General features: G+C 42.0%; 1 protein-coding gene across 1 annotated transcript in view; it reads right to left on the bottom strand.

Annotated features, from left to right (window-relative positions):
- Nucleotides 1-15,087, bottom strand: part of susd6 (sushi domain containing 6) — a 33,467-nt gene extending 18,380 nt beyond the window's left edge. Inside the window, exons 1-2 of the mRNA XM_046372228.1 lie at nt 14,845-15,087; nt 9,173-9,367 (exon numbers count right to left, since the gene is read on the bottom strand). Of these exons, the coding sequence (XP_046228184.1) occupies nt 9,173-9,326 (154 nt within the window). The 5' untranslated portion in view covers nt 9,327-9,367; nt 14,845-15,087. The remainder of the gene's footprint in view (nt 1-9,172; nt 9,368-14,844) is intronic.
- Between the last annotated feature and the right edge of the window lie 53 nt (nt 15,088-15,140).

Genomic DNA, 15,140 nt, shown 5'->3' with positions numbered 1-15,140 from the left:
TCCAGTTTTGATAACTGGTTCAGTTAAAATTTGCAGGTTACAGCTTTATATCTGTTCTCTTTCTCATTGTGTTATGATTATTGGAGCTTTTTGGCTGTTGGTCTGACTAAACCAGCAATTTAAAGGTGGCTTTAGACTCTGATACATACTCTGGTGATAACCATTTTACATTATTTTTAAATTGAATATAAATTCAAAGCTCATATCTTATTTAATGAATATACAGACATATGCAAAAAGAGGACATATATCTATGATATATTTATCATAGACAAGACATATAGAGACAGGCACACTTCTCAGAAATCCTGGCATAATTATCCAAATGGACAAGGTTCCAGTGTAGTCTATACAGAGGCCTTCACCATTTGGCTGTTGTTTGTTACTAAGAGCTGTTTACAGATGATGTAATAAGGACAGAGGGCATTAGAGCGGAGCTAAGCCAACTGGCCACTAAACATCTCAACACTCCATCTAATGGACTGGTTACAGTTTGAGGGATGAGACTAGACGGGACAAAAGAAAACTGAAAATAACCAGAAGCACACAGAAAACACTGAATGTTAATCAGAAGGGATAGACCAATTATAGGTCCATTATCAAGGCCAATACTCTTGGCTTCATGCTTCACACACATGCAGTGCCACTCATATCTGCTTTCATGTTTTGCCCATGTGCAACAGCTGGGCCCTGACAGAGAGAACTAAAGCATACGCTGTTGAAACGAGGGGAAAGATTGTCGGAAAGAAAATGCAAAAAAAAGCTTATATTAATGTAGAGGGGAAAGAATGCAGAACAAAACATGAAACCCATTTCTTACAAAAGGCCTTGCTGTTCCATCTACACGGCCACTGGGGGAAGGTGGAGGAACCTAACTAAGGAGGAATTGGGGAGGAGGTGGCTGAGGATGAAGAACAGCAAAGGCAGCGTGAGTATACACACATACAGGCAGACAGTTTACTCACTATGGAGGTGTAGGTTGCAAGGGTTCCAGGGTAGGTTTGTGTTGGTCACTGACATCCTATCTGTGTTGTGAATGTGTCAGAAAGAGCGGTGGGCACTCATTTCATCGCCAAACACTCCTAAAAAGACCAGCCAGTTTCCGTACTGTGTAATTGTGTCAAAGCCAACAGTGTAATTTCTACAGTAAACAGAAAATATGCCAGAAAACATGAATCGTGGGCTTTTCTAGAGAACTTAGAGGTCTATGCGTTACACCTCTTCCTGCAGCTGCAAAGCACAGAAGCAAACACACATGCTGCATACACCCAGGGTGAAGGAAGTCGCTCAACAGACACATCCTCCATCCTCCCCATCTATTGCTGGGTGCGCTCATTATCAATATATATTTTTTTCATTTATTTTACTGCAAATGTATTTCGGTTGCAAATATCATCTGTTATCTCTCCCTTTGATTGCTAATCATTGGAATAGGTAAAACATATCAATTACTTGAGAGGCCATGCTTATAGTACAGACAATTTTGTAGACAGGTGCAGTCAGCAACTATGTACAAAACTGAGGAGCTGTTCTGAATCAAACTATGCCCTGGCTTCACTCTGGAGGGATATCAGCTCAGAATAATGAATTGTGGAGCGTCATCCATTCTCTTGCCCTTATTTACAGTCTCAATTAAACAACAACTGAGGCTGAGATGGCCTAAAACTAAAACCAACTGTGATGGAGTCATTTCTGCTGAAAAGCAGTCAGCTAAGCAGAGGCAGCTGTATACCACCTCCACCCATGACAACAAGCAATCCAAATGCCACAGGATAGCACATGTGCAGCCCCGGCTCTTTACCTCAGCCCGGTATCAGCGAGTCTGTCTGGTTTACTTCATTTTTTTGTCTAAGACTGTTTGTGTTCTCGTAACCTCCATACATTTTGGATAATTTATTTAAATAAACCAGCAGAAAGCTTCTGAAATGTTGGACTTAAAAACTAAAGGCTGAACCAACAGATTATGCACTTGTGTGTGTTGCAGCACAGTATTGCTCTATTTCCACTGTCTCATTACAGCTGTGGCATGCTGAGGCATGACAGTATGCATTTTCATTCTGTACTCCAACGTAGATTCACAGCAGGCGATAACCACGCTGACGATACCGATATTTCGGTTCAAGCATGACGGTCGCTGCTCTCAATTCAACTGCTGTGCTACACTGATGGTCAGTCTGCCTGTCTATAGGAAACCACTGTGTTAAAAAAAAGCCTTGTTAGATCCTGCTGTCAGTAATTTGGTAGCTGCTGTCTAACCTAAGAATTTCTGTGGCTTGGAGTTGTAATTGCTGCTTCAAGATAGCATTAATGCAAGCCAAACATTAACTGCTGCTGCTGCTTCACATTAAAAGCCTAGAAACTACTAGAAAACTTTACTGCAAAGCAGCTACAGGAAGTAGAGCTTTATTTGTCACCAAGGTTAATGAACAGCTGCAATCTCTGTGGTAACCAAGCAAAATGTGTTTTTTTTCTGTGCTTTAGTCAGTTGTTTACACTTAATGTTACCGGAAAAAGATAAAAGCCACAGAAAACTGGTAAGCTGAATAAAGACCAAGTCTTCAACTTGGCATCGAGATATCATCTTTTACCCTTCTGTACTGTTGTATAGCAGACCATTCACGCTATGCCTGCGTCACGAGCTCCGACACGGTTGTGCACAGTCTGACACAGCACGGATGTCTCAACTATTGGCAAATTCAGCATATGTGTGTAGGATGCATGGTGCCTTATGTGTAAGCTGACGAACATGTTTGAACAGGATGCTGCTTTTGACTAACTGTGTAATGAAAAATCAGCCCACACTCTGTCAGTGGGCCTGAAAAACACACATCAAAGAGGAGGTGAGAGGGGAGGCGAACAAGACAAGGCCGATGAAGATAACGCGAGACAGAACAGGTTAAAAAAGAAAAAAATAGAAGAGAGATTATTAATATGTACTTTAGTGAGATTCTGAGAAGACATCTAGACAAATCCAAAAAATAAAGTAGAATGATGTTCAAAAAAACCCCAAATGAAAGCGCAGGAGAAAAAGAAAAAAAAAATGAATAAAAGACTGAAAGAGCAGAAGCAACAGAAGACAGGAGAGACTGGGAGATATATTTAGCAGCTCATTAGTCAGAGATGTCCTCTACTCAGCAGGCTGGTCCCTCAGATGAGGCCCTTTGGAAATCATTATGACTGCCTGCTGCTTCAGACAACCACACACATTTCATTGGAAAACAATTTACGAACTGCCACTCCTCTCCCCAGCCTTAATGTAGCTTTCAAAATAATCCTCAAGTTCTAGAAAGAGGCCCGAAAGCTTTGAACAACACAAAGTAACATTACATCCACTGCATTAGCTTGAACAACAACCAGTGAGAGCTTGGTTATAAATGCAGCTCCATATATCTGATCTCATTATGCATTAACAAATTTGACCGTTGGTTTGCCTGGTGCCACCACTTCCTGCTTCGACATTCATTAACCTCCTTTACTGTACAGCGCCTCTCCCCAGTGGAGAAATAAGATAGTGGTCAGCACACTGCGTGCACAAAAGTGCAACTGAACAATATCAGTTTTAAGAGAAGAAGCATCGGAAACACCCAAAATAGTAAATATAACATCGAAAAAACTTGGAAGGCAAAAAATGAAATGACATCCTTTGATTAGCTTAGTGTCAGCAGATGAAGTGGAAGCACTGCATAGATAACAACAACAACCCGGGCCATCTGGGATCTCAACCAAGTAATGGAACTGGCTGGTCAATTGGTTAAAGTCAATGAAATGGTCTTGTATTGCCTGTCTGCACTGCAGTGTTGGTCTCCATGGCTTTTTTTCTGGCGACATGTTTAAAGTTTCCCTTTAGGACTTGATTGGGTGGGAGAGCTGTTAAATGACACAAGGTGAGAGCAGAGAGTGACGGCTCAAGTGATAAACACACAGGTAATGATAGAGAAAGGCTGATGTATTCGACCAGACTGCCTCTAATGCAGTGCTTCTCAATTATTTTCTGTTGCGCCCCCCCCCCCAGCAAGTAGAAAACAATTCGCGCCCCCCCCCCCCCCCCGACTATAAATAATAGTAATAATAATATGTAATAATATTTAATAATATGTAATAATAGGATGCTAACAATTCTCGCTGGTTTACTGAAGTAGCATTCACAAAGCGGGATGATTGTTGGCAATATTCGGCACGTTTTGGCTGAAAAAACTCCAGCGGCTTATCAGCATGATTGGGATGTAATGTCTTCAAGTGGCGCCTTAATTTATTTGGCTTCATGCTGTCCGCTGCCAACATTTTTAGACAGTAAACACACCGGTCTTTCGTCTCCCACTGCTGTCACAGTGAAGCCAAGCGCTACATATGCTTCGTCATATTTCCTCGTCTTAGCTTTCGGGTGAGTTACTTTTGTCTCATTATCTTCGTCTCTCTCCGCCTTTCTTCTCATCCCTGTTAAAAATGTCTTCATGTTGTCTCTTAAGGGTTCGCTTACTGCACTTCATATCGCCTGCTCGGTGCAAAAAAGCCGCTACACCATAGAGCTAATACTCCCTGCGCACACTCTGACGATGAGAGCGCCACTGCCAACTACTGTAGTGGATGTGCAATTACACTTTATTCTAGTACGGCAAAAAAAGCATGTTCCCCAGGGTCACACGCGCCCCCCCTGGCATCGCACCGCGCCCCCCCAGGGGGGCGCGCCCCACTATTTGAGAAGCACTGCTCTAATGGGCTCTGGTCTCACCTGGCTAATGGCTGGAGCCCAAGAAAGATGGAGAGAGGGAGTGAGAGAGGGAAAGAGAGAGGAACAGAGACATCATAAAAAGAGGGCTGTGTTGTGCTCAATACTCTCTCACTCTCTCTCTCTCTCACACACACACACATGCACAGTGAGTTAGCAGTCCTAATTGCAGACTGGTGATCTAGTGGAGCAGCAGCTTGCTGTGGTTTGGCCTGTGCCCCCCCCCCCCCCCCAAAAAAAAGCCCTCTTTGTTCTCACATTTTAGAAAGGAGTCAGTAGCCAACGTATTGCTCGACTCCTGCCTGCCCCAAGACTGCCTCGCTAACAGGACTTCAGGGGACAATTCTGAACGGTTAATTGCACAGAACGCATTGTTCCCCCTGCTTCCCTTGGCCTGCACTGTTTGTAAACCGAGCTTATCTAGCTAACTTTCTGCAAGGGGAAACCAGCAGTATGCAGACAGACTCACACACTATGGGTATTTTTTTTTGAGCAGACACACACACAGTTTTGTTTGGCTTCAGAAACCAACAAGTTTCAAAGGCTACAGATGTTTGAAGACGCCAGATGTAGGGCATGGCTCATTCAGATATTTTCCTCTGTGGTCAGAGCAATGACGCTATGCTAGCCGCTAAAGTCTACTCTGCTATTAAAGAGAAAAAGGGAGTTGTCATGTCCTTTTTCCTTGAGCAACTTTCAAGAAAACATCCTCAAACATTCTGATGCAAGACCTGCCAAAAACAAAGGGATCTCTCAATGCAATAGGCCCTCATCAAGGGGACAAAAATGTATTGAACTCAAGCCAAGAATGGATAACAATCGATTGTCAAAAACAAACACAAATCTCAGAGGAACTAACAAAGGCAGCTCTCTGCTCCTTCTCTTGCTCTCCTCTCTTTTCACCTTGTTCTTTTCTTTACCCTGTGACTCCACTTTTCTTCCATACCCGAGGGAAAGACATTTCCCGTTCTCACACATGAACACACATAAATGTCACCACCACACAGAGCACACAACGGGCTTGTTTGTGGGAGACTTCTTGTCCTCGCTGGCACTTTCCTACCTCAACTTCAGAAGACAATTGGTTTTTAGAGGGCACCGTTCATCTATTTAAGTTGACCCACATGGATGATCCGAGTCGTGTTTCCTCCTGGCTTATAACACTGTTGGAGCATACAACACGGCACGTGATCACGTGAATAGATCCGTCCCATCTTTACTCTCTCCGTTCTGACTCACTGTCTAGGTCCACTTCCTCTGAAACAAACCCTAGAGGCTTAATGTAAGGAACTGATACCATTTTAAGAACTCAGCTCTATGCAGCAAACATTAGTAGAATGTCAGATAGACCCAAAGACAAGCGATAGTTGCAGTGTGCTCTGACAATCCTCCAGACTGATGTCATTTATCCTGTGCACACACAAAACCCGAGGTGCCGCTTTGTTGCCGTGTTTGTTTACTGGCACCCTGCCTGAATGCAGAGAATGCTTTGTTTTGCACGTTGCTACTTTTGGAAGAATGTCCTGAATCATAAACACAAATGTAATCATACACAGTAATCACAAACATAAATTTGAGGGAGCCATTTACATTAGCTCAGCAGATACCCCACTGGTAATCTTGTTTACACTGAACAGCTAAATGACAGATAAAAGACATGACTTGGACTGTGATTGGCTCTAAAAATACCTTAGCCCCAAAAGGCTTTGTGACTACTTCCTCACAGAGCGTATTAACAGATACAAGAAATTGTTGTCCTGACCTTTCCACAGAGAACATGACGCCACCAATGCAAGAGCTTAAAGAAGCAAAAATGGCAACACAGAGTACCTCAACCTTTTCTGCCTGTCATCCTGCCTCTCCATCTTATTTCTTATCATTTAAAGGCCATATTTCCCAAAAGAGTAATATCCACAAAAAGACCAAAAGTGAGACTAACTTCCATGGACCAAAAATAGAAGTTTGATGCTACACTGTACTGTATGCCAGTCTCTGGTGTTTGTGAACTTTGGCTCCAGTATGCAAATGTTGTAGAGTATATTTTTTAGCATGCATTTCTATTCATAGCCTACACTGCTATTTGTATGAGTGTGGAGCAAGCCTGTCAACAGTGATGAAATTTCATATTCATGAAAATTTCCAGAGCAATCTCCATCCCTGGAACACGTCAAGGGATTACCTATGTGAATTATGTATGGTGAGCCGCAGAGAGAGAGGGAGGCCAGTGAAGAGAGCAACTAATAACATGATGACTTGAGACCTTCAAAATGAGCACATCACCTTTATAAATATGTCCCATTATAGGTTTGACTTCCTATGTTCATGCTTTAAATGTTGCAATTAATTTCTTGGTTGTTGCACTGAAACTGCCATTATGTCTTCTTATGTTTACATATACCCCGTTTGTGCTGTTCGGATTTATATTCACATTTCTTGGCTGTATCCTCTTTGTTTTCAAAGAGGTTTGTCATCAGGGAACTGTTATCTTCTTTTCAACTTCAATATATGTTGCTCATGATGTTTGATTAAATAAATTAGGTTCATACATCAGTCCCTGACTTACAAAGTGCCATCATCATTAATGTGGTAGTGAAGAGGTTTATTTCAGTGCAGTTTGCCTGGTGTTGTGTGTTGGTGTGTCACTGGTGTTGTTAATATATTCTGGCTTGTATTCACAAAATGCAAGAGAGGAAATAAGAAGTGCTATGCACCTTTTAGAAGAACAAGAACTTCTGCACTGTGAGTCAGCATGAATACTGCCATGCACACTGTATCTAGAATTTTCCCATACATTTCAGAGAACTAAGTTAATTACAGCATAAAATAATGCCAGTAGGCAATACGACAACAAAAGAAACTGTATGGAAATTAAAAAGTTTGTTTGGGTGTGTTGTCAACGCAGTAACAAATCGCACTGTCTTTAAACAAGTGAGCTGAAAATAATCCTAGTGGTGGAGTCTAGAGAACTATCTGTCCTTTTCCATTAGTTGAATGGCAGTCTTAAAGGCGCAGGTGTATTGTGGGTACTGGAGAGAAATTCTTGGGGGTGTACTTATCTACTCCCTACATAATGTGTTAACAGTCATGAACATGGTCGATACAGGGTCTCCCCTTTGATAGTCTGACACAGACTTGTTAGGTGCGACCTTAAATATTATTTTATATGTATATGTGTGTATAGGTTTGCACACATACACACACACACAAACGTATGTATTTACACAAATACAACACACAGAACACGTGGGCCGCGGATTTGAGGACACATTTCCTCTGTGTTGGTATGTGTGTGAGTGTGCTGGACGTGGAACGTGAGTGTGATACCAGCCCCTTTGGGCTGTACATGAATCATGTGTATTACATAAGACACACACAGAGAGAGGGAGAGAGAGAGAAAGAGAGAGAGAGAGAGGATACAGCAGCACCCTCCTCCTGCCCATCCGCCCATCTCTCTCGATTCCCTCTTTTGCCTTTTCTCACACTCATACGCACATTCATTTATTTAAGACATTTAAGAAAGGAAATCAATTAATGCTTTAAAAACATCCAAGGGCCTTAAACCACCCCTCACACACATTCAATTATTCACACATACGCAGTCCGCCTCCTCTCTGTGGCAAGGACATCTGGCACATTTCACAAGCTGGCTATGTGAGGAGACAGAGAGAGAGCGAGAGTGTGTGTGTGTGTGTGTGTCCGTGTGTGGGCAGTGCGTGTGTCAAGGTAGTGTGTGTTTGTTTCGGGGGAGGGGACTGGAACATTGGAGGGCCAAAGTAAAAGGAAAGCTGGCATAAGTGAAGGGGTTCAGTGAGTACATGTCATCAGTATTGTATTCCTTTTGAAAAAACAAAGGACACAAGTTCTACAAGTCCAGTGCTACTTGATGAATATCTGTATTACCTATGTGTACTTCAAGTTCCAAGTGTGAACCAAATTTCACTTCACAACACAACAATCACTTCAACATGAAAACCTGATACTTCAAATTAAAAAGATAATAATCTGAGAACTCTGGTTGAAATACAAAAGCTGATCTGAAATAGAAAAGGTTGTGGAGTAATAACCAGAGCTGCTTTGATGTTCTAAAAGCTCTCAAAGGACATTAAATGTCACGGCTGATTAAAACCTTATGACACCAATGTGACCGCACACAACATTTCTCTCCATTTCACTCAATAGCAGAGGAAAACTGTTGTGACTCATTACAGCAGTGAATGGATTCACAGAGTGTGTGGGATTGAGCTCTCAGCTGCCGCTCGAAGGCAGAGCAACCTGACCAAGCCAAGGGTAGAGGAAGCCAATTTAATCTAACTGACCTGCAAGACAAGGGGGAAAATAACCTCAACCAATCCACAAGAGATGGAGGTTTAGTCGATGGGTCTCATAAGGGAGCAGAGACAAAGAAGAAAAGAAAAAAAGGTGTGGGTTTGTGTGTCTGCGTCTTACCTGATGCGTGACCATGAGGGAGCAGGGTGAAGAGGAGGAGAAGCGCGGAGGCAGCCAGTCTGTGGGCTAGAGAGGAAGAGATGAAGGTGGAGGAGGAAGAAGAAGAGCAGGAGGACAGGGCTCTCGTCTGAAACGCTACCATTCCATCGCACATCTTTTCCTCCGGCGACCAGCGAGAGTCCTCTACGGCTTAACCTGTCCAGGCAACATAGAGGGGAAGGGATAGAGAGGGAGGGGGAGGGAGGACACGGATTACTATCAACATTCAGCCAGGATTATGTAACCAAAAGCAACACAGAGAGACAGGAGGGAATAGAGTGAGAGAGCTATAACGACTGTGCAGGAGAGAGAGTGACAGAGAAAAGGCCTTCTCTGCATGTCATCAAGTTTCATTTGGTTTCTGATAATAACAACAGCATGAATGACTCTATACATCCTCTTCTCATCCTTTAGTTCCTTAAATGGTATCCTACTTTATCAGCCATCCCCAGACAGACAAACAACAACATTTTCAGCTCTCCTACGTAAGGTAATGTAGCAGCAGGAGACTTCCTCTGATCTCCCCTCGATCCCCACATTTAGTTCTGCAACAAGATCTAACTAAACAAACCAGCCACTACATTCTGCTGTAGATGATGTAACAGGGAAACAGATCCTTGCTGCTGATGAGGTAGCAGCATTAGGGCAAGAGAGGCTATAAATGTGTGTGTGTGTGTGTGTGTGTATTTGTTATTTGTTAAGTACTTATGCAGAGAATGAAAGAGTTATGATTAAAGTGAGTACAGTACTTTACAGCTGAATGATAAACAGATGCAATACAAGTGTCTGCTCAGCTGTGATGCTACGCTGCCATATGCTCCAGACTGCTACAATCAATAGAGTTTTAAAGATTAATTTTGTAAAAGTACATCAGGTGCAACTTTAAGTAAAATATCTCCCGTATCATTTAGCTGCTCCTGTGGGAAACACACTGCAAAAGCTGATGATACATGTAAAATATCTTTTAGAGCCAATCCTGTTAAACTACCATTACTAAATGCACAAAATGTTGATGCTCTGTTTGTTTGTACTAGTATATACTTTAAGCGGCATGTGTTGCAAGTGTCTGCCAAAACATCTAAAATGTAAATGTAAAATCAAACGCTGTGTCCCCAGAACAGCTGGATGACAGCAGGGAAAAGCAGGAGACGAGATAAAGAGTTACTGTGAGATACCTTAAAAGTGGAGGAAAGTGGGAGGAAAAAACACATCCATATGCATGCAGACAATAACATCTCCATCCTCTCATCACTAATCTCTCTCCACGAAACCAAAACATTTGTTAGTTGATTGGGGTGGGGGGTACAACAAGACTTACGTTGTCATTACATAAATGAGATGCAGGTGCACATAGTCTTGGTCGTGCTGCTACTCAAAGATTGGGATGAAGTAGCAGTAGTTGCGTTCTGTTAGGAACTAGCTTGCTAGCAGGCAGCATATTCTCAAGAGAGGGCAGAGGGCCCATTACGGCTACACAAGGATGCTGAGATAATAGCTACGGTAATGGCATGGCTTTGCTTAGAGAGCTGCAAATTTGATTGCAGATCTGCTGCATGGACGCTGGAAACGCCACAGATGCTAACAAACTACCATGATAAGGGAAGTAGCTGGAAACACACATTCATAGATGGTTGTCTCACTGTGTTTAGTGGGGGATCGCAAAACAACTTTATACAAGTGGATGTACAGGAGTTAAATAAAAAGGAACAGAACCTACAACCTACTAAAACTACATCCTCTTGAAATGCTGTAAATGAACTTCAGCATATTCTAGAAATGGTTAAGTTAATTTAAACTGGCAGAAATTTTCCAACACACATAGAGCACGACTCCCTGCTGCCTGCCACCTTTCTGATGTGAGGATGGAGAGGCATACCTGCATGCAGTGCAGAACAGTAGGAGAGAGTGACGTCAGTCACTTTTGGCAGAACAGTTTGGGTACTGCATTGAGCCAAAGGGCAGACAGTCAAAAACACATGCAGGGGACCTCTGCCAGCCATTTGATCCATAGACAATTTTTCATTGGTCTGTGTTGGGATGAAAGCACTGCTGCTAAGGCCTCAGTTACAGAGAGGTCCTCAGATGATGTTCTTGCCAGACGAACATTTTAGAAATATCAATGACAAACAAAAGTCAAAAGGCCAGACAAAAAAATAACATATTTGGTTCAATGGCGCTTCTTGGGATGTAAATAATCACTGGGCACGGCATTTATTACGCAGGACTGACCTCCGTAAAGAGCTGAGGGCAGAGTATTGACCAGCCAGTACGTTTGCAAAGTGAAAACTTAAGCAGAATTAGCTTAATTGCTTTCACACAAGAAGGTCTGAAAATCGAGAAAGTCATTATCACTGTGCTGTGGTATGCCACAAAATACAGCATTCAAAATTGCTAGAGCAAAATAGCTTGGTTTTAAAGTACATTTTGGGCAGAAAATTCAATGCACTGACTTTATGTTCATGCATTTAATTGATTACTAACATTGCAGGGAGTTTGACAGCTGCAAACAACAAAAATACTTCAAGATTGCATGTCATCTTTCTAACTTCCAATTGTGTGTTTCCTGTCAGAAACCGCCATAGATGATAAGCTTGACACATCACATTAAAGACTAGCAGCAGCTATTTTTAACTTCCAAGAGATTTAGTTTCTGTTTCCTGGAACAACATTTTGCATCAAACCAAATAAACAAACACTTCCTACCGGCAGCAGCATGTAGCCAGGTAACATTACCATATCCAAATCACAGATTAGGGCCTGTAATGACATTGTTGTGTATACAGTCAAACTATGCATGTTTGAATAGATATAAGTATCATTTCAAAGTCATTTCAAATGGCTGGCATTCAATCCTTTATCACAGTATGACTGCTCTGAGTTATGTTAGTGCCACTGCAACACATTAGTTGACTGAATAATGTACTATATCTTATTAAACTTGAAACACAAACAGAAACGCAAAAGAAAGGAATGCAAAAACGTGGCAGACTTGTGTTGTCCAAACACATGTAATGACACCAAACACATCAGTCCACACAGATGTTGCAAGAAAGGCAGACACTGCCTGACTTCATAACAAAGTAAAAAATAATCTAAATCTAAAAATAGTAATGCTATTTGTTAATTGTATAAGTCATGTTTCCGCTCACTGAACTAAGAAAGTAGATTTTTACAGCATAAGGGAACCACTTGGGAAAAAAAATGAAACTCTCCACTTCAGACACCAATGAGACAACCAGTCAGCCAGCCGGCTGCTACTGCAGTTTTTCAGCTGCCCGGGCTCCTGGAATGCATAGTGAGCCAAGGAGAGCGGGAGTGCAGGCATGTGTCCGGGAACAGAGAGCACTCAGTGTGCCAAAGAAACAGCCGGGAGGAGATTTCCACCCGATAGGCCCCAATGCTACTGCTGCTGGTAGACCCTGCCTGGGCTTGCGGAAGGAGCCCAGAGATGTGGCTCTGCATGGCAGCACAGAAAGGACCCTTTGTTATGAAGTATTATGGAGTGTTAAGCCCCAGAGTGCCAGAGCATCCCTCTGTACTGCCGCAAGGAAGCGGACAGAAACAGACAGAAAGATGGAAAAGAGAAAAAGAAAATAGGGATGGAGAAGCAAGATGAAACCACGGAGTACAAAGGGACATGTGCTAAAAATGAGAGAAACTATGTTATATTGACAATAGTGAAAGCTAGGGAAATCTGAGAGTGTGAATGAAGCTACAAACAGTGTTCTTACCTTTACTCACAAGATGTTTTCCCTAAGCTATGTTGACAAAAAGAAAACACCTCTGAATGCTGAACTGGGAGTTATCAAAAAAAAATCTCATTACTGCTACACAATGGAATTTAAATTGAGAACGATTAAAGCAGCACGTTGTATATGTGTTAGTTCCTCTGAGAAAGCCGGGGTAACTACAATGTGTGGAAACAAAACATGTCAATCTGAATAATGTAAATGACTGTGACACATTAACAAATTTACTATAATCAGTTTTGCAAATAAAAATATATTTAGGTTTGAATCAAACAAAGAAAAGAAAGCAGTGCCCAGTTAAATAAGCTACCTCTAAATATTTATGAAAACACTGGGTATTTATGAACACTGAAAATACTGTATCAGAAACTGACAAGTGAACTTAAGAACATCATAAAGTATTAGGAAATATTCAAAGCAGGCACACAGCTGCCATCAAAAATCTTACTGTTATTACTATTATCACCAACGGTAGGTTTTAAATCAATAGTGCCAGAATTCATTCAAAGCAGGGACAATTACTTTTGTTAAAAAGCAATACAGATATAATCTTGCACCTTAATAAATGTACTTTTACACAACACTGATGTGGAACATCACAGAACACAGTTAGTAAAGGAAAATCTATTGAGAAATTAATAATGGATCCAAAACTAAATCAGGATTGTGGGTTCTCAGCAAATTCCCGACACATCAAGCGGATTCATCACAATGATATGGTAAAATCTGTCTTAGGACAAATTTATAGTGTCTCCCAGAAGACACTGTCATATCATCCACCACAACTCTCACAACAACAACATGAGGTGGACCAAGATCTCAACAAAAACATTTCTCAGTCCTTTCTTATACAAAACAAACCAAGCTGTTTCCTTAAAAGGAACTTAGTTCTCGATATCTTCCATTCCCTGACTTACTAGGTCTCTCAAAATATTTGATCTTTGCTCACTGTTATGATCATAAGCGACACTTTGGACTCCCCTGCCCTTTGCTTCGCTGAGTATCTTACTCTACCCAGCTAACAGGAAACAAGTCAAACTTTTACTGGAACATCAGCGGGGGTGTTGGAAATTCCAGTGTTTGGAACATCTGAAAAGAGAGATCCTAAAAAACTCAATAATACATCCCTGCAACTGTCTGAAACGTGGTCATCTGCCTTCATAGCAGAGTCACACGCTTCAACACGTGCAACTGTACTGCGAGCCATTTAAACAAAAGGGTGGGCTACCAGGAATACACACACACACACACACACACACAGTCGAACAAAAACAAAGACAAACCCAAAGCAACCCCTCTCTAACAAAGTAACACAACGAAGCATACAGTTTCAAGCTAGCTCTTTGCTTAAGTCTGATTTATACGCCATAATAATTCAGATATTATGTACATGGCTTTTTTGTAACTGTGACACAGCTAACCGCTAGCGTTGTACTTATTACTGTTCACATTACCGAAATGTAACAATACAGTAACGCTGAGGCTATTAACTGTTGACTAGCCTGCGCTGCCTGGCCGGTTTTCTGTTTTATTGCACATTTAAGCACTTTGTCAAGCAAATGAATGTTAGCTAACAAAGACTTGTTGCCAAGTGAATACGGCAGACCTGTCATAAATATGTAGCTAGGTCACTTATCTTAACGATAAGGGCTGTCGCTGATCACGAGATCGTTACGTTAGTTGGCAAACAAAACTGACAACTGACTATCCTCAATGACAGAAAATTACTAAAGGTCGCTCTACAGTGGGCAACTTGTTTCATTTTTTTTATCAGGCTATGTAGTCAACAAATACAAACGGACGAAAAGAGAAAGACGGCGCAGGCGATCTCGTAGTGGCCTATCTGTGCTTAGCTTGCGAAAAAAAAAAACAGACAAGACTCACTGTTAACAGCGGCGAGCCCTCCTCTCGGTGCTTCACATTCGAGGCATTAACGGTCGTGAAAATGGATACAGCCAAACCAGAATGTGGCGAAATAATACAAAAATATAATGTTTTCGTCGTCTAGTTCCGTCACGTCTGCCCTCTTCCTTGCTCTCGGCTCGCCAGCTCTTTCTTCTAGGTGTGCGGAAACACTCGCTGTGAGAACTCTACCAGCTGCCTCGCTCTCGCGCGGTCTCCATGGCTACCTTGTTAAAAGGGCGGATCCTAATCTGTCAGCCAACCAGAAGACTCGATTT

Source organism: Scatophagus argus, chromosome 19 (assembly GCF_020382885.2).
Source record: "Scatophagus argus isolate fScaArg1 chromosome 19, fScaArg1.pri, whole genome shotgun sequence".
In the NCBI taxonomy this organism is placed as follows: Eukaryota; Metazoa; Chordata; class Actinopteri; family Scatophagidae; genus Scatophagus; species Scatophagus argus.
The sequence above is the reverse complement of the archived record's forward strand: the minus strand, read 5'-3'. Positions and strand labels throughout refer to the sequence as shown.